Source organism: Trichechus manatus, unplaced genomic scaffold, assembly GCF_000243295.1.
Source record: "Trichechus manatus latirostris isolate Lorelei unplaced genomic scaffold, TriManLat1.0 scaffold00011, whole genome shotgun sequence".
Lineage (NCBI taxonomy): Eukaryota > Metazoa > Chordata > Mammalia > Sirenia > Trichechidae > Trichechus > Trichechus manatus.
This window is the reverse complement of record NW_004443947.1, coordinates 11,991,657-12,016,361: the sequence shown is the minus strand read 5'-3', so window position 1 is coordinate 12,016,361 and position 24,705 is coordinate 11,991,657. Positions and strand designations below refer to the sequence as shown.

Here is a 24,705-nt window from a genome sequence, read left to right as displayed (position 1 = left end):
CATGCTATTTCACACCTTATATAACATTTCACATTAATCTTTGCCTTGATGGTCTTACATTTATTTTTATTTTAAAAAATTTAAGCAACTTTATATTACTATAAATGGAAGTTAAGTTTAGTTTGCTACAAACTAAAGTTGCCTTGGTAAGGAATTGCATTTGATGGGTAGGAATATAGAAATAACAGACTTAAATAAGGTAGAAGTTTATTTATGTCTTACATAAAAAGAAGAATGGGAAGAGGCAGTCCAAGGCTCATTTGGTAGCTTCAGGGTGTTCTAGAAACCAAGGCTCCTTCCCTCTTTCTGTTTACTCCCTCTTCCTTACTGCGTGACTTCCATCATCAAGGCTGCCTTTAGCCCAAGATGGCTGCTGGGTCGCCAGCCATCAGGTCCACCAGGCATCAGGAAAGAGGAAGGACAAAAGGGTGTGCCTATGCACCTTTACCAAGGAGTTTTCCTGAAAGTGCCACCCAGCAACTTCTTGCTTTTCATTGGCCAAGCTTAGCCTCATGACCTACCTAACTGCAAGGGAGCCTGGGAAATAAGGTTTGTTAGGTACATAAATCAGAGTTCTGTTAGTAAGAAAGAAATTAGGAATGGATACTGTGTTCACAGTAAGCCAAATCTGCCTTGGAAGCTAGCTAGAAAATGAAATGAATGAAAACAAAACAATAGTATTGAAATCTAAGATATATTGCTTGCTAAGTCTCCAAGCCCTGAGATCTTCTCTCCTGTTATTCAAAAGGAAATATTTTTGGCAACATTAAATATATACCGCTGCCAAAGCAAGACTTTCTCCTTGATGGAATCAGAAGGTCTGGAAGAGACTTGAAAAGGGACACCTTTCTTACTATCTGATTCAATGCTGTTTCATTTCCTACACACCAACAGAAACATCTCACCTCTCACTTCAGGAAGCATTGACCTAGAATCAGGCTCAAATCCTGACTTCATAATACTTTGTGTAACTTTAGGCAAAGCATTTTTTAACTTTTTGTTGAAGTATAACATATATGCAAGAAAGCCCACATAAGTGGACAGCTCAGTGAATAATTAGAGACCAGGCTACCCATGTAACCAACATGCAAATCAAGAATCGGAGCAGTACCAGCATTCCATAAGCTCACGCCACACTCCTTTCCAATCACTCCCTTCCCCCTCAAGGGAAACCGATGCCCTGACTTCCCACATTAGATAGGTCATTGTAATCTTCTCTGAGCCTCAAATAGAAAATGGGGAAATAATACTGACTTGTAAGGTCATTGGAAAAAAAAACTAAGTTAAAAGCCACTAATGAAGATTAGAGTCCCTGGCTGGTACAAAAGGTTAATGCACTCGGCTACTAACTGAAAGCTTGGCAGTTTGAATCTACCCAGAGGCATCTTGAAAGAAAGTTCTGACCATCTGCTTCTCAAAAAATCAGCCACTGAAAACCCTGTGGAGCACAGTTCTACTCTGACACCCATGGGGTCACCGTGAGTCAGAATCGACTTGACAGCAACTGGTTTGTTTTTTTTGGTTTAATGAAGATAAAGTGCAAAGCACATAGTAGACACTCAATAAATGGCAGAAAGTATTATTAGAAAAAGAGAAGGAACATTGCTCCCTTGTAAGGGAGTGGGTAAACCCCATCTAGGAGGAAACGGCCACAGTCTATGAATCTTACCATTTGGGAGGAAGGATAATTTGGGCTCGAGTGGGTGTGCTTTGCAATCAGACAGACGTGAATTCCAAGTCTAGCTTAATCAATTTACTGTGGAATCCAAGGTCTGGGTGCAGCCTGAGCATAAGTATGTTTTCAAAGCTCCCCAGATGATTATAATGTATAGCCTGGGATGAGAACCGCTGCTGTAAACCTCCAGTTCCTCTTCTGTGAAATAGATTTAAAAAATAGTCACTACATCATGGGTGTTTTGCAGATTCAATAAAATTATGCATGATGAGGACTTAACACAGCCCTTGATACAGAGGGAGCATTCAATAACTCTTCTCTATTATTATTCTAAGGAGCCCTGGTCGTGCAACAGTTAAGCGCTCGGCAGCTAGCCGAAAGATTGGTGGTTCGAACCCACCCAGCGGTTCTGCAGGAGAAAGGACCTGGTGATCTGCTCCTGTAAAGATTACAGCCTAGGAAGCCCTCTGGGACAGTTCCACACTGTCACAGCGGGTCAAAATCGACTTAACAATACTTAACAACAACATTAATATTCTAGTACAGCCCCAGATTTAGACATATGGTCTCAGGAGTTCTTCCCCGATATCTTTAGCGCCAGCGCTCAGCGAATGTTTTCTCTGAAGGGCTAGGTGGTAAATACTTTCTGCTTTGTAGGATCATACAGACTCTGTCACACCCACTCATTCTGCCGTTGGGGAGTGAAAGCAGCTTTAGACAATATGCAAACGAATGACCCAATCTGTGTTTCAGTGAAACCTCATTTCTGGACACTGGAGCTTGAATTTCATATCATCTGCGCATGTCATGAAATACTATTCTTTTGATTTTCTTTCAGCCATTTAAAAATACAAACCCTATTCATAGCTTTTGGGCTGTCCAAAAACAGGCAGCAAACTGAGTTTGGCCCACAGGCTGCCACTTGACGAACCGTTTTACTCTCCTTCACTATTCCATTATGATAGACTAAGGCAAGATTTCTAGAATTTTTGTGTGTTTTTAGGGTTCTATCTTAATTGTCTCAGTTTTTCTCTCTCTCCCCGCCTCAGTCCCTCAATCTCACTCTTTCTCTTTCTCTCTCTCTCTTCCTTTTCCTCTGTCCCTTTCCTCCCCCTCGCCTTCTCTCTCTTCCTCTGTTTTTCCTACTGTCTTCTCTCTTGCTTTCTCCCTCTTTCTCTCTGCCTTTCTGTTTCTCTCTGCCTCTCACTCTTTCTCATTCTCTTCCCTCTCTGTCTTTCTCACTCTTTCCCTCTATCTCTCTCTCTACCTTTCTCTTCCCCCCATCCTCCTCTCTATCTTCCTCTCTCTATATTTCTCTCTCCCTCTCTCTTTCTCCCTCTCTCTCCCCCTCTGTCTCTGTCTTCCTTTCTCATCTCTCTGGCTTACTGCTGTGCTCAGCTGTGCTGAGATTCACACAGGCGAAGGTCTGATGCCGGAAATAGGCCCAGGACCTAGTCTCCCAAAACCCTGGCAGAGGATCAGTGGTTTCCGCCAAATTCCAAGCTTGTGTTGAGACTTTTCACGCCAACTCCTAGCAACTGCCTTCTGTTCTCTCTCCCTTTGTGGCCCCCTCTCTCTCCACCCCTTGCCATTCAAACTTCCCCAGACACTGACTTACAAAGAGGGCTGGGGATCCCAGAGCTGCTGTACTGGGGTAAATCCATCTGCAGTCCCCTCCCCCAGACTGGATGCTTCTTTGGTCCTGGAATGTTAACTAGCCCTGTGGTGGGGTCACGTGTGTAGGTCTCCAGAAGACTGGGCCCTGTTCTAATTTATACTCCTTCGCCCTCAGCACCCAAGACTCCGTGTACTGTTTTCGTCCCGTCTTTTATTTTATTTTATTTATTTATTTTTTGGTTTATTTACTGCATGTAATCAGAAGACTGGATTTTGCTTAAGATCTGCCAACAAAACAGAACTCTGAGCATACAAGAAAATACAGGAGAATATAAGCACAAGGCTAGAGTGAAAATCCTTATATTTGCTTCCTTGGAAACTTGTGTGTTTGTTTAAGGCAGATGTTGAGAAGAAGAATTTCTGGGTCCTAGGCTGTGTGTGTTTTATAGTTTAATAGCTATTGCAGACTAATTCCCAAGTAAGATTGTACTTGTAAATGCTCTACCAGCAAGGGTTGAGAGAACTTCTTAAAACAGTTGTCATAGAGTTGGCTTCGATCCGTGGCGGCTCCACGTGTGGCAGAGACATCATGCTTGGTGAAGTAGAGGGCCAACGAAAAAGAGGAAGACCCTCAACAAGATGCGTTGACACAGTGGCTGCAACAGTGGGCTCAAGCATAACAACAATTGTGAGGATGGCACAGGACCGGGCAGCATTTCATTCTGTTGTACGTAGGGTCACTAGGAGTCGGAACCGACTCAATGGCACCTAACAACAACAAGAGAAGGCTGTGTGTTTTATAGTTTAATAGGCATTGCAGACTAGGTCTCAAATGAGATTGTACTAGTAAATGCTCCACCAGCAAGGGTTGAGAGAACTTCTTAACCAGTTGCCATAGAGTTGATTCCGATTCATGGTGACCCCACGTATGGCAGAGTAAAACAGTGCTTCATAAGGTTTTTGATGGCTGATCTTTTGGAAGTAGACTGCCAAGTCTTTCTTCTGAGTCATCTCTGGGTGGACTTGAACCTCCAACCTTTCAGTTAGCAGCCGAGCATGTTAACCATATCCACCACCTAGGGACACCCCTTAAATTATCCTACACCCTCTCTAATACTCAACATAATCAAACTATTATACTTAATCTAGAATATGTACTTTTTATCCTAACCAAACCAAAACCAAACCCATCACCGTCAAGTCAATTCCTCCTCATAGCAATCTTATAGGACAGAGTAGAACTGCCCCATAGAGTTTCCAAGGAGTGCCTGCTGGATTCAACTGCCGACCTTTTTGTTAGCAGATGTAGCTCTTAACCACTACTCCACTAGGGTTTCCTTTATCCTAACTGATACTGATAAATTGACTTAAGCTCTAATTTACACTTCCCACAGGGGTATACCTGTTTACTGTACCTTCACCAGCACTTGATAATATCCTTTTTTTTTTTTGCCGTGCCAGTGGGTGAAAAGAGATTGTCTGTTTTAATTTGTCTTTTTGTCCCTTTACAATTGAGATTGTTTTTTTTCTCCTTTACTGAAATATTTAGATCAGATTCACAGTCAAAAAGAATTGATTCCATAGTGGTTGAGCACTTAGTGGAACTGGGCAAACCTGAGTTGGAATCCTGGCTCCACCACTTAGCATCCTTATGACAATTGGACAAGGCAGGTCAGCTGTGTGATCCTCAGTTTTCCCATTTGTGAAATGGAGATCATCTCTTTTGGCACTGTGCTAAGGCCTCAGCATAGCCCATGGAGCATATCAAGCTCTCACTAAATGCTGGTTAATGTGGCTCTGCAGAATTCCTTTATGGGGTTGCTCCCTGCGTAATCACATATTTAATGGCTCTTTTATTAGTAGGTAGTGGGGCTGATGGGGCGACAAAGGGAAAGCAAAGGCCCCTCCATCCAAGTAGTTCCATCTAAATGCAGGGGAGGTTTTAATCACAGCGTTGGAGGTGGAGATCCAAGATCTAGTTTCCCTATTAGGCAAATCCTAAGGGAACTGTTATGTTTATCCACAGTCTCACTGAGCCAGCTTTGGTTGGAATTCTATTGGCTCAGGGTGGTAGCACCGTCTCGTACTGATCAGAAGACTGGCAGTTATGAATGTTGCTGAGAAGTAAAGATGGCAATCCAGATAAATTACTACATAAAAACCAGTTGCTATCAAATTGACTCCTTTGACCCCATGTGTGTCAGAGTAAAACTGTGCTCCATAAAGTTTTCAATGGCTGATTTTTTGGAAGTAGATCATCAGGCCTTTCTTTTGAGTTGCCTCTGTGTGGACTTGAACTTCCAACCTTTCAGTCAGCAGCTGAGCACATTAACCATTTCTACCACCCACTATTAACAAATAGTCCATTGGCCACGTCATTACTTCCAACCCTAGAGTCCATGGGGAAAGGATAATTATAAAAAAGAGTATTGCCTACAGTAAAGTCTCTTCAACAGATGGTGCTGGAACAACTGGACATCTATATGGAAAAAAAAATAAACATTGATTGTTACCTCTCATCCTATACAAAAATTAATCTACAATGCATTATAGAGCTAAGGATAAAAGCTGAAAATATAAAAATTCTTAAATATAGGAGAAATTCTTTGCAGACTTGGGGCAGGCAAAGATTTCGTAAATAGAACGTTAAAAGCAGAAGACATAAAAGAAAAAAATGATAAAATTGACTTTTTCAAGATAAAAAACCTCTCTTCTTTGAAAGCTACTACCATAAAGAAAATAAAAAGTCAAGCCACACTCCTAGAGAAAATATTTGCAATATGTACATATGACAAAGGACTCATATCCAGGATATACCAAGAACCGTTAAACAATTCAATATTACAAAGACAACACATTTTTTTTTAAATCGGCTAAAGATTTTAACAGGTATTTCACAAAAGGAAATATATGAATGGTCAGTAAGCACATGAAAAGATCCCCCACAGAGAAATGCAAATTAAAACCAAAGGAGATACCAGTACAGACCCAGTAGAATGACTAAATTTAAAGACTGACAACACCAAGTGTAAATGAGGAGCTGGAATGCTCATACTATTGCTAGTGAAAATGTAAAATGACACAACCACTTTGGAAAAAGCTTGTCAGTTTCTTAAAAAGATGTACTTATGTACAACCACTCATCTGTCTGTCATACTGTGGTGGCTTGCATGTTGCTGTGAGGCTGGAAGCTATGCCACTGGTATTTTGAATACCGGCAGGGTCACCCATGGTGGGCAGGTTTCAGCAGAGCTGCCACATTAAGACAGACTGGGAAAAAGGACCTGGCCATCTACTTCTAAAAAAATTGACCAGTGAAAACCTTATGGATAGCAGCAGAACGTTGTCTGATATAGTGCTGGAAGATGAGGCCCTCAGGTTGGAAGGCACTCAAAATACAACTGGGGAAGAGGTGCCTCTTCAAAACAGAGTTAATGACATGGATGGAGTATAACTTTCAGGACCTTCATTTGCTGATGTGGCACACCTCAAAATGAGAAGAAACAGCTACAAACATCTATTAATAATCGGAATGTGGAAAGTATGAAGTATGAATCTAGGAAAATTGGAAGTCATCAAAAATGAAATGGAATGCATAAAGATCAGTATCCTAAGCATTAGTGAGTTGAAATGAACGGGTATTGGCCATTTTGAATCTGACAATCATATGATCTACTATGCCAGGAATGACAAATTGAAGAGGAACGGCATTGCATTCATTGTCAAAAAGAACATTTCAAGATCTATCCTGAAGTACAATGCTGTCAGTGATGGGATGATATCCATATATCTACAAGGAAGACCAGTTAATAAGACTATTATACAAATTTATGCACCAACCACTAATGCCAAAATTGAAGACTTTTACAAACTTCTGCAGTCTGAAATTAATCAAACATGCAATCAAGATGCATTGATAATTATTGGTGATTGGAATGCGAAAGTTGGAAACAAAGAAGAAGGATCAGTATTTAGAAAGTATGGCCTTGGTGATAGCAATCACACCAGAGATCGCATAATAGAATTTTGCAAGACCAAGGACCTATTCATTGGAAATATCTTTTTTCAACAACATAAACGGTGACTATACACGTGAATCTCGCCAGATGGAATACACAGGAATCAAATTGACTCTATCTGTGGGAAGAGACAATGGAGAAGCTCAGTATCATCAGACAGAGCAAGGCTGGGGCTGACTATGAAGCAGACCATCCACTGTTCATATGTAAGTTCAGGTTGAAGCTGAAGAAAATTAGAACAAGTCTATGAGAGCCAAAGTACAACAAGTATATCCCACTTGAATTTAGAAACCATCTCAAGAATAGATTCAACACATTGAAAACTAATGACTGAAGACCAGACGAGTTGTGGGATGACATCAAGGACATGCATGAAGAAAGGAAAAGGTCATTAAAAAAAAACAAGGAAGAAAGAAAAGCCCAAAATGGATGTCAGAAGAGACTCTGAAACTTGCTCTGCGAACATAGAGTAGCTAAAGCAAACGGAAGAAATGATCATATGAAAGAACTGAACAGAAGATTTCAAAGGGCAGCTTGAGAAGACAAAGTAAAGTATTATAATGAAATGTACAAAGACTTGGAGTTAGAACAGCAAAAGGGAAGAACACGCTCAGCATTTCTCAAGCTGAAAGAACTGAAGAAAAAATTCAAGCCTCGAATTGCAGTACTGAAGGATTTTATGGGCAAAATAATGAACAATGCAGGAAGCATCAAAAGAAGATGGAAGGAATACACAAAGTCACTGAACCAAAGAGAGTTGGTCTACGTTCAACCATTTCAGGAGGTAGCATATGATGAAGAACTGATGGTATTGAAGAAAGAAGTTCAAGTTGCACTGAAGGCATTGGCAAAAAACCAACCTCCAGGTATTGATAGAATACCAATTAAGATGTTTCAACAAATGGAAGTAGCACTGGAAGCACTCACTCATCTATGCCAGGAAATTTGGAAGACAGCTACCTGGTCAACTGACTGGAAAAGATCCATATTTGTGCCCATTCCAAAGAAAGGTGATCCAACAGAATGCTGAAGTTATCCAACAAATATCATTAATATCACACACAAGTAAAATTTTGCTGAAGATAGTTCAAAAATGGTTGCAGCAGTAGATAGACAGGGAACTGCCAGAAATTCAAGCCGGATTCAGAAGAGGCTGTGGAATGAGGGATATCATCGCTGATGTCAGATGGATCTTGGCTGAAAGCAGAGAATACCAGAAAGATGTTAACCTGTGTTTTATCTACTACGCAAAGGCATTCTACTGTGTGGATCATAACAAATTATGGATAACATTATGAAAAATGAGAATTCTCGGATACTTAAGTGTGCGTATACAGAACCTGTACATAGACCCAAGAGGCAGTTGTTCAAACAGAACAAGGGGATGCTGCGTGGTTTAAAATCAGGAACAGTGTTCATCAAGTTTGTATCCCTTCACCATATTTATTCAAACTGTATGCTGAGCAGATAATCCGAGAAGCTGGACTATACAAAGAAGAACATAGCATCAGGATTGGAGAAAGACTCATTAACAACCTGCGATATGCAGGTAACACAACCTTGCTTGCTGAAAGTGAAGAGGATTTGAAGCACTTATTGATGAAGATCAAGGACTACAACACCTCAACATAAAGAAAACAAAAATCCTCACAACTGGACCAATAAGCAACATCATGATAAACGGAGAAAAGATTGAAGTTGTCAAGGATTTCATTTTACTTGGATCCACAGTCCATGCCCAGGGAAGGGAAGCAGCAGTCAAGAAAACAAATGCTGTATTGCATTGGACAAATCTGCTGCAAAAGACCTCTTTCAAGTGTTAAAAAGCAAAGATGTCACTTTGAGGACTAAGGTGTGGCTGACCCAAGCCATGGTCTTTTCAATCGCCTCATACGCATGCGAAAGCTGGACAATGAATAAGGAAGACCAAAGAAGAATTGATGCATTTGAATTATGGTATTCGCAAAGAATATTGACTATACCATGGACTACCAGAAGAACAAACAAATCTGTCTTTGAAGAAGTACAGCCAGAATGCTCCTTAGAAGTGAGGATGGCAAGACCTTGTCTCACCTGCTTTGGACAAGTTATCAGGAGGGACCAGTCCCTAAAGAAGGACATCATGCTTGGTAAAGTAGAGGGTGATCGAAAAAGAGGAAGACCCTCAACAAGATGGATTGACCCAGTGGCTGCAACAATGGGGTCAAACATAGCAACAATTGTGAGGACAGCACAGGACCGAGCAGTGTTTCATTCTATTGAACATAGGTTCACTATGAGTCGGAACCGACTTGACAGCATCTTACAACAACAACATACTTATGCATGACCCCCTCAATTTCACTCCTAAATATATGTCTAAGAGAAATGAAAACATATCCACACAAATATTCACAGGAGCTTTATTCATAATGGCTAAAAAATGGAAACGGTCCAAATGTTTATCTACTAAAGAATAGCTAAACAAAGTGTGAATGGCTTAACAAATTGTGGTACATCCATCCAACGGATTATTACCAGTTTCTATGGAGTCAGTTCTGACTCATGGCGACCCACGTGTGTCAGAGTAGAACTGTACTCCGTAGGGTTTCCGATGGCTGATTTTTCAGAAGTGGATCACCAAGCTTTTCTCCTGAGATGCCTATAGGCAGACTTGAACCACCAACCTTTCGATTAGCAGCCAAGCACGTTAACCATTTGCACCACCCGGGGAGACCCGGTGGAATATTACTCAGCTATAAAAAAGAACAAACTACTGATATAGGCACCAACATGGATGAATCTCAAAAATATTATGCCAAGTGAAAGAAGCCAGACACAAAGAACACATACTGCTTCATTCCATGGATGTGAAACTCTAGAAAAAGCAAATCTATAGTGACAGAACACAGATCAGCAGTGCCTGGGGCTGGAGGTTGAGGTTGAGAAGATGAAGTGGGAAAGGGTACAAGGAAACCTTTTGGGGTGATGGAAATGTTCTATATCTTGACTATGGTAGTGGTTGCACAGATGAATACATTGGTCAAAGTGCAACAAACTTTACACTGAAAATGGATGCATTTTATTGTACAGTAAAACCTACAAAAGCCGGAACCTGTGTAAGGCAGAAACCTGTCAGAGAAGACAAGCTCAAATATTTTTCACTAATAGAAAGTGATAGAAAAGTGGTGAGACTGCATCTTGTCAAAGGCAGAAAATTTGTGAGACCTGAAAACACAAGGCAGTCCCGTCAAATTCCAGCTCTCACAGGTTTCACTGTATATAAATTATACCCCCTCCAAAAAAACCCCATTGCTGTCAAGTCGATTCCGACTCATAGCAACCCTAAAATTGATTTTTTCAAGACTGTGCCCTGAGTCTTGAAAAGGCTTGGAAACCTTGTCTTTGACCCACTTAAAGGCAGGTCAGCAGAGGCAGGGTGATCTCTAAGTGGGTGACAAACCCCTTTGTCTTCACAGGCGGTATGATGAGGAGACCAGCGAGAACGAGGCAGCAGCAGAGGAGGAGGAGGACGAGGAAGTGTTCACTGAGAGGGCCTCGCTGGATATGGACGAGTGCCCAGTGGCGTTAAAGGTAGGGAGGGCAGGGAGCTGGGGGGTAAGGGGATGCCGTCTTAGGGAAGTAGTCCTCAAGCCCTGGAGCCTGGGTAGTCAATAAAGATTTGGGGCTGTCTCGTCCTCCAGAGTCAGGGGACAGGCCCGCAGATGGGGCAGCCTGTAGAAGGTTGTATGGGGGTGTCCCTGCCTGTTCATTGAATCATTTCAGCAACAGTAAACCAGGAGAGGCAGGCTCACCCCTCTCATCTCTCCTGCCCTCTGCAGTCCCCTGTTTCTCTGGACAGAGCCCAAGCTTTGCAATCAGATGGGTCTGAGTTCAAATCCTGGTTCTACAACTCCCCGGCTGTGTAATGTTAGGCAGATCACTTCATCCCTCTTGAGCTGAACCCGCTGGCTGCTCCATGGGAGAGAGATGTGGCAGTCTGCTTCTATAAAGTTCACTGCCTTGGAAACCCTTTGAGGCAATTCTACTCTGTCCTATAGGGTTGCTATGAGTCAAAATCGACTCGATGGCAACAGGTTAAAAGGAGGCACAATAATGCCGGCCTCGCAAAAGGGTTCTAAGGTTTCGAAGGGATGTATTTCTTCATTTGGGTCTGCCCAGGTGCAATAGGAAAAGGGATTCCAGTCAGGTTCCCTTCGCCTCCTGCTCCCCTGCTGCACTAGGGTTACATGTTGTAAGAGGATTCACTCCCCGTGAAGATCTCTATATTCCTTCTACCTGCTAGACTCCTGGAAAGATACGAGCACCTGTTATGTTTAAGCATGGCACCTAGGGGTAGAGGTGCAGGCTGTGCACTGCACAGAGGTGCCCTGGCAAGGCACCCAGAGGAGAACCTGGGGCCTTCAAACTTCTGCACACAAAGTGAGCATTTTTTTCTGCAGTTTCTCCAGCCAGAGGGAGCGGCTTTTTCAAAATTGCACAAAGGCTCTACTTAGGTTAACAGAAGCTTAGCATTTTGGTGTATTTATCTTTTCTTGGTTGACTAGGGTGAAAGGAAAGTAGAAAACCTTTCCTTTCTGCTAAAATCTATACTTGCTGATTGCTTCCATAATTATAAGAAAGCATTCTGCAATTCTTGTGTGGGGCAGTTGAGGCCTTGGGTGTGATGCTACCAAAATTTGGTTGGCACACAAGTCTTCAGGATGTGAAGTCCAGGGCATCAGTACGTGAGTTACCTCTACTGCTCACGGTGATTTTGTCTGGGGGCTGAATGTGCTCCCACTAGCTCCAACCCACAGTGTCATTGGGAATGGGGGCCAACACACCCAGCCTTCGGTGCCATCCTGGCTGGGCTGTGCTGAGCTGAATTAATCAAGCAAGGCTAGAGCTCAGGAAGCCCCCAGCTCTGTCTGTGGGCCAAGGCGAGGGACAGGAGCAGGGAGGTGCTGGGAGTGTGCCCCATGGGTCTCAGGTGAGTGGCAGAGGACTTGTGGAGACTGGTGGCCTCAAAGTTATTACTTCTTCCTCAGGTGGACAAAGAGACCAACACAGAGACACCAGTCCCATCCCCCACCGTGGTGCGGCCCAAGGACCGGCGGGTGGGCACCCCATCCTCAGGGACATTTCTTCGAGGGAGCACCATCATCCGCTCTAAGACCTTCTCCCCTGGACCCCAGAGCCAGTACGTGTGCCGGGTAAGCAAGTGTGTGGTGCTGTCCTTCCAGGGTGCCACTTCCCTGGGGGCAGCAGAGAGGCTTCAGCTTCACACAATTCTGGGTGCAAACCCCAGTTCCTCTCACCCTCAGTTTGCTCATCTGGAGTTAATAGACCAACTTCATAGGGTTGTTTTAAGGCTTGGGTTAGATAAAGTATGTAAAGGACTCAGTAACCAGTCTGTTGCCAATGTTAGTATTATTATTAGTTCTTCCAGGGGACTCTTCACCTCCTCCTTGTTCACACCCTGCTCTTCCTTCCCACTTGCTGAGATCAGACTGACCACTCACTGTTCCTGAACAGACATTTCTTTCCCACCCCCAGAGAGTTTCTTGTGTGCAGCTTGAGGTTGCAAAATAGCAACAGACATGTCTTATTTGGCTATAGGTTTTTGTTTTTTGGAATGGAATTAGTTGCCAATATTTAAAAATTAGAAAGGCAGTTAACAATAAATTAGTTGCCAAATTTAAGAATTAGGAGAGGCAGTTAACAACATGAAAATTGAATTTCACATGAAATTCCACCTTCTCTTGGAAGAAAGGGGACTCCCTGGCACCACGGGTCACACATCCTCTCGTGGCCACACTTGGCTGGGGCTGAGCAATGATGGCGGCTTCCCTAGATCTATGGAGGGAGAGGAGATGCTTTCCAATTCACTCTGGCCTCCACCTGGTCCTCTTTACCTAAGTAAGGTTCCCACCTGCTCCTGCAGGCCCCATTGGCATTTACAGACCCTGCTCTAGGCCTCTGTTCCTTCACACCTTCACCTTGTAATTCAGTTCTTCTACCCCGAGGCCCACTCACTTTGCTTCACTCTACAGTGAAGTTGATGTTAAAAAGACTTGTGGACCCTTGCCTATATCACCCTGCTCCTTACCTGTCTATTGTTATGTGGGAGAGGGGGTACTCAATATCTAAGGTCTACAATCTTAACACTGAGTAGAGAAACTTCTTCATAACATGAAAATTTTCACTGATGTACTAGCTACTTATCAAGTTGTTGTTGTTAGCTGCCGTCAAGTCAACCCCTGACTCCTGGCCACCCCATACACAATGCAATGAAACATTGCCTGGCCCTGCGCCATCCCCACAATCAGTTGCAAATTGGACCATTGTGATCCATAGGTTTTTCATTGGCTGATTTTCAGAAGTAGATTGCCAGGCCATTCTTTGTGGTCCATCTTAGTCTGGAAGCTCCGCAGCAACATGCAAGCCTCACTGACAGACAGGTGTATGAGGTGCATTGGCCAGGATGCCGGAAGACAAGAATTCTACCACTGAATCACCACTGCCCCTCTCTTAAAAAAAAAAAAAAAAAATCTGTTGCCATCCAGTTAGTTCCGACTTATAGCAACCCTAATAGGACAGGGTAGAACTGCCCCATAGGGTTTCCAACAAGCGGCTGGTGGATTCAAACTGCTGACCTTTTGGTTAGTAGCCCAGTTCTTTACCACTGTGCCACCAGGACTCCATACCTCTTTAGTCTCCACTAAAACATACCCTGCAGTTCCTCCCAGTAATAACCTAAGCCTCTCCCTTCTGTGTCAAGTCTCTAGCTAATTGTGGTTGTGAGCATCTGAAAAGATAATGCAAACATAGCACGTGTTGGCCGTAGATCTTGTAAAAGGCACAGGATTTCCTGAAATCACTGAACATGATGCTGGGAAATTGCTGAATTGCAGGCGAAGGATCTTGCAATTAAGCCAGCTCACAACTGAAGAAGAGAAAAAATCCGATCAGTACTTCAGAAGTGAATAATTTGGAGGGTTTAGAGAAGCCCTTAAAGATAATGGATAAAACCCTCTGCTTTTGCAAAAATTGCCACCTTGATGAACTTGCAGTGGAAATCAAACACAGCATAAGAACATCACTGGTAAGGAAAATCACACCAAAAGAAATCAGTGTTTGATTTGTTCTTTTTTTTATCAGAATTAGAATGTGGCTGTAATTTTGTTAAGTGGAAAGTACAAAATAGGATAACTTATGTAAATCGTTTTTCTTTACAAAGGCTCAATCAAACTTTTTTCCCCGATATTTACTACAAAATTCTGGTCCCCTGTTTCAATGGATTCACTTTAAGTGACCCTTTCCAGAACTGCATCCTTGGATAACAAGGAGCTCCAGTCCCATTTATGAAGCATCTATAACACGCCTGGCACCACACTGGGCACTTCACATATTTTACTGTTTGTATCAGTTAAGATAATGAGGCACTGGTGGTTCAGTGGTAGAATTTTCACCTTCCATTTGGGAAGCCCAGGCTCAACTCCTGGCCAGTGCACCTCATGTGCAGCCATCACTCATCTTGTCAGTGGAGGCTTGCGTGTTGCTATGATGCTGAGCAGATTTCAGCAGAGCTTCCAGACTAAGACAGACTAGGAAGAAAGGCCTGGCCATCTACTTCTGAAAATCAGCCCATGAAAACCCTATGGATCACAACAGTCCAGTCTGCAACCAAACATGGGGATGGTGCAGGACCAGACAGCATTGGGTTCCATTGTGCACGGGGTTACCATGAGTCAGGAGCCAACTTGATGGCAACTAATAACAACATCATTTAAGATGCTTTCTTTTTCCCAACACTCAAGGCTGCAAATTAAGAGATTCCCAATCAATGTGGATCACATGCCACAGGCAGAAAAGGCATTTGTTAGCAAAGCCATATTTTTTCCTTCTCTGCTTTCCAACTGGCCCACTGCAGCCCAAGCTTTCTTGTAAAAACCTTACTAAAGGCTGTAAGACGTAACCAACAGTACAACATCCTGAATTTTTTTCTTATCATTTCCCATAAAACTCCATAGGCATGCAGCCTGTCTCCCAAGGTACCAAACCCACTGCTGTCAAGTCAGTTCCGACTCATAGTGATCCCATAGGGTTTCCATGGCTGTAAATCGCTACAGAAGCAGACTGCCACATCTTTCTGTCATAGAGCCACTGGTGGTTTTGAACTGCCAACCTTTTGGTTAGCAGTTGATCACTTTAACCACTGCGTCACCAGGGCTCCTTTCCCAAGGTGCAGCAGGTAACAATTTAACCCTCTGTTTTACATCCACAAAATGAGGGTTATCAAACTCCCAACCGGGAATATTAGGGCCTGGGCTGCCCCCCACCTTACCTCTACTAGTCAGCCAGCTCCATATGCTCCAGTCTGTTACTTACAGCACTCCACTTCCTAGGACCAAATCCTGCACTGGTCAGGGCTCTTAATTGCCAGCAACTGAAACAAACTCTGAGTAGTAGAAGCAAGAAAAGAATTTTTGGAAAGGAAATTGATACGTATTCATCAGCAGGCTTCAGAGTCAGTCTCAGAAATCAGATAAGAACAAGGCAGACCAGAGCACAGCCAGAATCATAGCACAGAGATAATCGGGTGAGCACACTGCCAATGCTGTGCAGAAGTTAGCATCCAGCTTGCCCCGCTGCTGCCTCGGGAGCTCCATACCAGATGCCTCCACCAGGCTCCTGCCAGTGCAGCCACGGAGACTGTGTGGCCACTACTCACCACTCATGGCTTCTCCCTGAGATACTGACAAACATGGTATTTTCGTGGAACAGAAGAAAGTGGCCTGGTTAAATCAGAGAGGCACAGTAACAGCAAATCTGGTCCAGCTAACCAGGGTGTGAATCAAAGTCTGGGCAGTTGCATTCAAATGGCAGAGCCCCTAGCTGCAAGGGAGGCTGACAGCAGCAAGACTCCAGTGCTGTCAGCCTCTTTAATGGGAGGAGGGCTTTGCCTCTTATCAAGACTCGTAAGATGGGGATTTCCCCACCCACAGGAGAGGGTTTCAAATGCTAACCAGAAACTCCACAGACACACACACAAAGATATTTTCCGTGTCATCTCATCCTCAAAACAACCCTGCAAGTCAAGTTGTATTAACCCATTTCATAGATGGAGAAGCTGAGACTCAGAAAGTCAAAGCATTTTGCTGTAGGTCACACAGCTAATCGATGGCAAAGAAGGAGTCTGACCCCAAAGCCTGCAGTCATGTTCCTATTCAGAGCCGCCTCTTCAGGGGCTTCCTTTGGCCTCCTAGAGCCTAAATGAGAGGAACCCCTTCTACTTACCTAATGACACACGTTTGCACACCACATGACTTCTGCTGGGACATCTCCCTTCTCTGGCCTTCAGCATGGCCTGTGTCACTTGGTTAGTGTCCCTGGCATGGTCTCTCCTGCTGGACTTTAAGTCCATGAGGGTAGGGGTAATGTATGACACTCCCTAAAGCTCTCCCACAACACGTGTGTGCTTAACAGCGGTGCAATTACATTTGTTGGTTCACTTCCTGATAGATACAGCCCTTGAGAAGTAGGTGTTCTTTGTCCTAAACTAGCTAGTTTTCCTAGTTATTAAATGGAAATAACAAGGCAACAATAGCTTCTACCGTGTCTGAGATCAAATGCATTAAAATATCTTTACATAAGAAAAAGTTAAGTTCAAGGACTTATTGCAGCTTTCAAAGCTCTTTTATAACACATAAACTAAAATCTAAGGATCAATTGTCCTATACATGTTTTGTATTGGCATGACACATATTCAAGGAGCCCTGGTGGTACAGTGGTTAAAGCACTTGACTGCTAACTGAGAGGTTGGTGGTTCAAACTCACCAGCCGCTCCGTAGGAAAAAGATGTGGCAGTTTGCTTCTGTAAAGATTTACAGCCTTGAAAACCCTATAGGGCAGTTATACTCTGTCCTATAGGGCTGCTGAGTCAGAATTGCCTTAACAGCAGTGGGTTTGGTTTTTGGTTTTTGGTTTATGACACGTATTCAGCACCGTGGTGGTGCAAACAGTTAAGCACTCTGCTGCTAACCGAAAGGCTGGCAGTTCATACCCACTCAGCGGCTCTGCAGGAGAAAAACCTGGCGATCTGCTTCCATAAAGGTTATAACCCAGATACCCCTATAAGGCAGTTCTACTGTGTCACAAGGGGTCACTATGAGTTGAAATCAACTTTATGGAACCTAACAACAACATGACGTATTCTGCAAGTGCTGCCTTTGAATGAGAACAATGTAGGATAAGCTCCTTCTGGGGTAGGATAGGCAGCCAGCCCTTTTATCTGAATCCACCCAGTTGTCAGGATGGCCCGCATCTCTCAGTCTGCACATTAGTTTTATCTCTGAACCATGGGTGCAGCCTGCAGGCCAGGAAAAGCTGTGGCCTTGGAGCCAGACAGACGGGATCTTGAACTCTTGTTCTGATGCTCACCAGCTGAGTGTTTGTAAAGTTTTCTGACTCTCTCTGGGTGTCAGTTCCCTCATGCATTAGGATGTCTGAGGATTAAACAAGAAACTTCAAGAAAGCACCTGGCCCATCATAGGTGCTCAGTCCCTGTGGCTGCAATTATCGTCACTATTCTACTTCTTGTTCTTATTGAGGCACTAGCTACTGCAGTAGCTGTTTCATCAGTGAACTCCCTGGGGTTGCTGTGTTCATCAACTTAGCAAGACTATTAATACCATTATCATTAATGATTATTAATAACCACACAAATGATGCCAGTAACAGCTTCTCAGGAGAGACCTGCAGCAGTGAACTGACAGCTGGCAGAACAAACAAGCTCTGTGGCAACAACAGCCTGTGGTCACTGCACCAACGTGGGAATCTAACTCTAGAAAGAAGCCCCCTCCCCACACCCATCTCCCAGGATGTGCTGCCCTCCTCCTCCCTCTCCCATCATCCTCTAGGGCACACACTCAGTAGAAGGGCAGTCCCATCTTGACACAGCCCTGGCCTCTGGCTGTGGGTGGGGAATATAAGCAGAGATAACTAAGTGATTGGAGGGATTCTGATGGGACCTGTGTTCTACAAGACCCTTGAAGACCCTGTCTGCTGCATCTTATCCAAGGAGATGGTCCCTAAGGCTTCGCCTTGACGCTGGTTTTTTTTTCTTTAACTTTTTTTTAATTATGATAAAATGCATACAGCATAAAATTTGCCGTTTTAAGTGTACAATTCAGTGGCATTAATTACATTTGCTATGTTGTGCAAACATCACCACTCCTCGTTCTCCTCTCCCTCCTTGCTTTTTTATTTATTTATTTTTAGTCAATCTTGATAGGGACTCCATGGAGCCAGTAAAGGTAGGCTCTGTCGGCAACAGGGAAGAGTCGATGCAAGTGGACCTTTGCGTCCAAAACCAAACCCATTTCCATCAAGTGTATTCTGACTCATAGAGACCCTATAGGACAGGGTGTAACTGCTCCATAGTTTCCAAGGCTGTAATCTTTACAGAAGCAGACTGCCACATCTTCTCCCAAGGAGTGGCTGGTGGGTTCGAACAGCTGACCTTTCGGTTAGCAGCTGAGTGCTTAATCACTGCACCACCAGGGCTCTTGGCCTTTACATAGTAGGTCCAAAAACCCATTGCTATTGAGTTATGGTGACCCCATTTGTTACAGAGTAGAATTACTCATGGAGTTTTCTCAGCTACAATATTTATGGAAGCAGATCATCAGGCCTTTCTTCCGAGGTGCTGCTGTGTAGGTTCGAACTGCCAACATTTAGGTTAGTGGATGTGTGCAAAATGTTTGCACCACCCAGGGCCCTTTGTAGTAGGTCCAGGGTGTAATACTATTAATTTCTTGTGCTGACCCTGGAGTCATACTACCTGGTGTCAAACCCCAGCTGTGCTGCTTTGTTGTGATTAGGATGCCAATGAGTTGATTAACCGTTGCACCACCAGGGCACCTTCTGTGCAGCTCTCTAACCCTTGTACAGCTTCTGTAATCCCTAAGCCTCTGTCTCCTCATTTGTAAAATGATGATGTTCCTATCACGTGAGGTTGTCAGGATTGAATGAAATGTTGTGGGTATGGCATGTAGCAGCATGCAGCATGCATAAAACCAAACCAAACTCGTTGCTGTCAATTCTGACTCATAGTGACCCTATAAAACAGAGTAGAACTGCCCCATAAGGTTTTCAAGGTTGTAATCTTTACAGAAGCAGACTGCCACATTTTTTCCCCACGTAGCAGCTGGTGGGTTTGAACCGCTGACCTTTTGGTTAGCAGCTGAGCAGCACTTAACCAGAGTACCACCAGAGCTCCTTGCATCAAGCATTAAAAAAAAAAACCTGTTACCGTCGAGTCGATTCCAACTCATAGCAACGCTATAGGACAGAGTAGAACTACCCCATAGGTTTTCCAAGGAGCAGCTGGTAGATTCAAACTGCCGACCTTTTGGTTTGCAGCCAAAGGCTTAACCAATGCACCACCAGGGCCCCTGCATCACACATATTATATGCTAAATAAATGTTTACTTATAGAGAAAAGGAAGGTCAGAATGAAACCCACATCCTGCAGTGTTTGAACAAGGAGAGCGGAGGATTTGGCTGAGTTGGGGAATCCGACCTCCCTCCTGGCCCAGTGCACCTTCCAGAATGCACTCTGGCCATGCTGTTTAACTTCCTACAACTTTTCTCTTGCAGCTGAATCGGAGCGATAGTGACAGCTCAACTCTGTCCAAAAAGCCCCCTTTTGTTCGTAACTCTCTTGAGCGGCGCAGTGTCCGGATGAAGCGGGTAAGAGAGTCGCCTCAAAGTTATTTGTATGCCTTCTCCTCCCAAGTGTCCCCAACCCACACACACCCCCATGATGTCTAACCATTTCTCTTCAGCCACTGGTTTGGAGAATGCCGCTCTTGCAAGTGTGGTGGTATTTGCAAATGGAAGTTTGTGAATTGTGAGGCCTGTGCAGGCACTGGGGAAGGTGACAGACGGTAAATGTAACATTATTATCATGACAAATAAGGACAAGATGTTAGGAGAACTTGACCTTGTCTTCCTGGGTAGATATCAGAGTCACTGAGAACTAACCAAGTAAAATGTCACAGTCACCAGTCAGAGAGTGTGCTTTGATGGGACCCCACCTCCTGCGAGGTTCTCCTCAGCTGACTGGCTGTTGCAGGTTCTGACAGCCCTCCATGCCGCAAAGAAGCTGGTACCTTGGAGCACCACGCGAAGCAAGGAGGTGTGAATGGACTTCTCTCAGACCAGCTGGAAATGCACAGGGAGGAGGCCACCGGCTGTCCCTGCTGAGAAGCCTTGTGTTTCCTTGTGAAGACTCAGCTGAGGGATCTGGGGAGGGAGGTGGCATTAGGCAAAGGACCAACTCCTGATTCTGTCTTTTACCAGCCAGGGCTGCAGGAGTTGCTGAGTTGGGCTTTCAGCACAGACTTTAAAGCAGGCTGGTGAGTTCGCAGAACCAAAAGCAACCCAGGGGCCAGAATGTCAGAAAGCGAAGGCATAGAGAGAAAGGGGAGGGGGTGCCAAAAGCCCAAAGAGGGAGGAGGCCCCTCTGCATCCCTGCAGACCTCTGCTTGCTAACAGTTAGAGTCAGGAGTTTGTCCTTTGCCAAATGCTCTCCAGTGTTCCCTACCCCCAGCCAAGTCTCCAGAAGGAACTAGAGAGAGCAGGAGCAAGAAAGCAAAGCAGAAGAGAGTGGCTATGGGGGAATGTGGACATGACCTCAGCTGACAGGGAGTGCTGGCTGCCCACTGTAGGTCCCCACCCCCACCCTTTCTGCTGTAACTGGCTGGTACTCCAGAGTCTCTGAAACACACGGAGTCCCTTGGGTTGTTGGCAGAATTCATTTCCTTGTGTTTTGTTGCTAGGTGCCAGCTGGGGGCCACTTTTGGCTCCTAAAGGCCACTCTCAGTTCCTTGCCACATAGCCCTCTCCCTGACTTGACAGTTTGCTTCTTCAAGGACAGCAGGAGAATCTGTCCCTAAAAAGGGCCCTGTCCCTTGTTTAAGGGCTGGCCTGATCAGATCAGGCCCACCTAGGATAATCTCCCTTTTGATGAACTCAAAAAGTCAACCGATGTGTAACTTAATCAGGAGTATGACTGTCATATTCACAATTCACATATTCATTATAGTCACAAGTCCCAGCCATACTCAAGGGGAGAGGATTATACAGGGTGTATATACCCAAACCAAACCCACTGCCGTCGAGTCAATTCTAACTCACAGGGACTCTATAGGACAGAGTAGAACTGCCCCATAGGGTTTCCAGGGCTGTAAATCTTTACAGAAGCAGACTGCCACATCTTTCTCCTGTGGAGCAGCTGGTGGGTTCAAACCACTGACCTTTCAGTTAGCAGCTGAGCGTTTTAGCCACTGCACCACCAGGGTTCTTATGGTATATATACCAGGGGTGGAAATCTTGGGGGGACCATGTTAGAATTCTGCCTCCCACAGTCATTTAGTTATTCTGTGTTAATCATTACTATTTATTAGTGGAAACAGGGGAGTTGATGATTACATTAATCAGGATCTTTTACATACAAGTAACTGAAGACCCTAACTCAAATATAGCTTAAAAATGAAAGAGGGAACTTATTGGCTCATTTAATGGAAAAGTCCAGATTGTTGGACTAGCTTCAGGAGTGGATTGATCCAGGAGTCAAACAATGTCATCAGGCTTTAATCTCCCTCTCCTAGCACTGCTCCCTCCATATAGCTTAATTCTTAAACAGGGTCACCCTGTATGACGGTGAAGACCATTATCAGTTCCAGGTTTATATCTTGCTGACTTAGCAACCTCTGTGTAAAGAAATTGCCTTTTTTCCAAGTAGTTCAGCAAAAGTGCCAGAATTGTGTATTATTGACTGGGCCTGGATAACATGCTTACCCCTGAACATCACTGAGATTCTGACTGGCGAGGATTGGGTCATGACACTCCCATCCCTGAGGCCTCACACAGACCATGGGGATTGAGAGTAGAAGAGAAGTGGGTCCCCAAGGGAAGATGAGGGCGCAGTTAATAAAAGAATGGGGATGTGGATGCTGGGCAGGGAAAAATAACAGATGCCCATTACAAAAACACAAAACCCAGAAGACATGACTTCTGCCCTCTAGCAGGGAGAGACCAGCTCTTAGGACACACCTTCAGGATAGTGACAGGAGTCCATTAAGAGAGAGTGTACATATTGAAGGCACTGAGAGTTGGGAAGCTGGCACAGGTACTGGAGCCAACTGCCTGGGTTGGAATCTCAGCTTCCCCACGTATTCGCTATGTGACTTAGCTCTGTGAGCTTCATCTGTGCAATTAGGATGGGACCTCATAGGGTTATTGTGACAATGAAATGAGGTCATGGAAGTAAAGCTCTTAACACCATGCCTGGGACATAATAAATACTCCATAAACGTGAGCTGTGTGATTTGGAGAAATCAAGACAGGCTTTCAGAGGGAGGGTAGGCCCCGTTTCTAAAGGAGCAGGAGCCTTCGGATTAATGGAGGGCATTTGCGGCCTCAGGAAAGGGTAGTCTGGGCTTGTGTGACTGGAGCCCTCTTGTAACCGGCCAACTTTGCCTCTACCCTCGCAGCCTTCGTCGGTCAAATCCCTGCGTGCCGAGCGCCTGATGCGCACCTCGCTGGACCTCGAGCTGGACCTGCAGGCGACGAGGACTTGGCATAGTCAGCTAACTCAGGAGATCTCGGTGCTGAAGGAGCTCAAGAAGCAGCTTGAACAAGCCAAGAGCCATGGAGAGAAGGAGCTGCCGCAGTGGGTGCGCGAGGACGAGCGCTTCCGCCTGCTGCTGAGGATGCTGGAGAAGCAGGTGGGTGGCTGCCCTGAAAGACAAGGGAGTTGGGCATGTTCTGCCCTTGGAGGGGACTCCTGCCACGAGGAAGACAAGCCAGAGCTTTAACTGGTCCTACAGTTCTGTGGGCCACTGAGCATGTTCCAGGGCCCCTCATTCCAGGCAGCAAAGAGATCCAGGCAGCCCTTTGCTCAGTAAACCTTATTAACTCTTAACCAGGCTGCAAGACTCTTCTGCTGCACTTACATGTTTGTGTGTGCAAGCCCTTAGTATGCAGTTTATTCATTCGTGTGGTCCTTCATCAAACATATTAGGTGCCTACTCTGTGCCAGGACACATGCTCTAACAGAATAAAGACAGGACTCCGCCCCACCCGGGTGCCTGTACGTGCAGTACCACAGAGCAGGGATCTCCAAACGAGAGGAGCCCAGCATGCCCAGGGCTTTGTGCTGACAAGAATGTCCAGGAGTACACGGCTGCTCGAGTCTCTGCCCTGGCACACCTGATTGCCACCCATGCCAGGAATGATAGCCCTTTGCTAGATCTCTCTGCACACAGCCAGGCATTGTACAGAGCACTTTACAGAGATTGTCTGCCTGGTTTATTGTGAGGACCCATCAGCTGCCTTCTGGCCTGAAATCCTGGATCTCAATGCAGGCAGTGATGCCTTAGGGCAGGAAGGGGCAGGTAGTCCTGGACTTCTTTAGCCTGTGCTAGTGTGGGAGCTTCAGATTTACTCTGGCAATTCAAAAGTTCCAAAAATGTTTATTTCTTTCTAATTTATTATTTATATCTTGTATACTTATAAACAGAGTTATAATAACAACCTTAAGAGAAAGTAGAAAGCTTTAGGGGGTAGAAGGAATTAAATTACCCTAAACCTAAAGTAACCTAATTATATATGTGCATTACCCTTGTCTTTGAGCTTCCTGGTAGCCAAGGCAAAAAAGAGATAAGAAAACAAGTGCATATGGCCTTAAAAAAAAAAAAATGAACTAAGAAAATCTGACTCTGTGATAATAACCTTCTACTAAAGAACCATTTAGGTGATGGCTTTATTTACCAAAATTCTGTGTGCGTGCAATGTCTTCAAGTATTAATATATGGCATATGGATATTTTAGGTCTGCCGGTGGTTTGTGCTCAGAAGTGCTTACATAAGTTTGCATCGGGAGAAAGGTTTTTAATGTTATACTTAAGGATCTTGTGCCTGACTGCATGACTTAGAATTGGGTTTCCACCATTTCTTAGTTGTTTGACATTAAAGAAGTTCCTTAACATGCCTGAGCCTCAGTTTCCTCATCTGTAAAATAGAAGAAATTTTTTTTAAATCCACCTTCCTGGGTGGCCCGTGCAGCCCTCATCTCCTTACTTCTTTATTTTGTTTCTTTTTATTGTACTTTAGACAAAGGTTTACAGAACAAAGAGTTTCTCATTAAATACTCAGTACACATATGATTTTATGACATTGGTTAACAACACCACGACATGTCAACATTCTCCCTTCTTGACTTTGGAGGACCTTTTTTTTTTTTTGGTGAAAATATACATAGCCAAAGTTACACCATTTCAAAAGTTTCTACACATACAGTTCAGTGACATGGATTAATTCTTCCAGTTGTGCTGCTATTCTC

General features: G+C 44.3%; 1 protein-coding gene across 2 annotated transcripts in view; it reads left to right on the top strand.

Moving 5' to 3' along the window:
• Positions 1–24,705, top strand: part of WWC1 (WW and C2 domain containing 1) — a 202,447-nt gene that overhangs the window by 175,267 nt on the left and 2,475 nt on the right. Inside the window, exons 18-21 of one of the 2 annotated variants that reach the window (XM_004371223.1) lie at positions 10,770–10,884; positions 12,342–12,506; positions 19,957–20,049; positions 22,857–23,090. In XM_004371223.1, the coding sequence (XP_004371280.1) occupies positions 10,770–10,884; positions 12,342–12,506; positions 19,957–20,049; positions 22,857–23,090 (607 nt within the window). Of the gene's footprint in view, positions 1–10,769; positions 10,885–12,341; positions 12,507–19,956; positions 20,050–22,817; positions 23,091–24,705 lie in introns of both variants that reach the window. The other variant, XM_004371222.1, reaches the window with a different exon arrangement.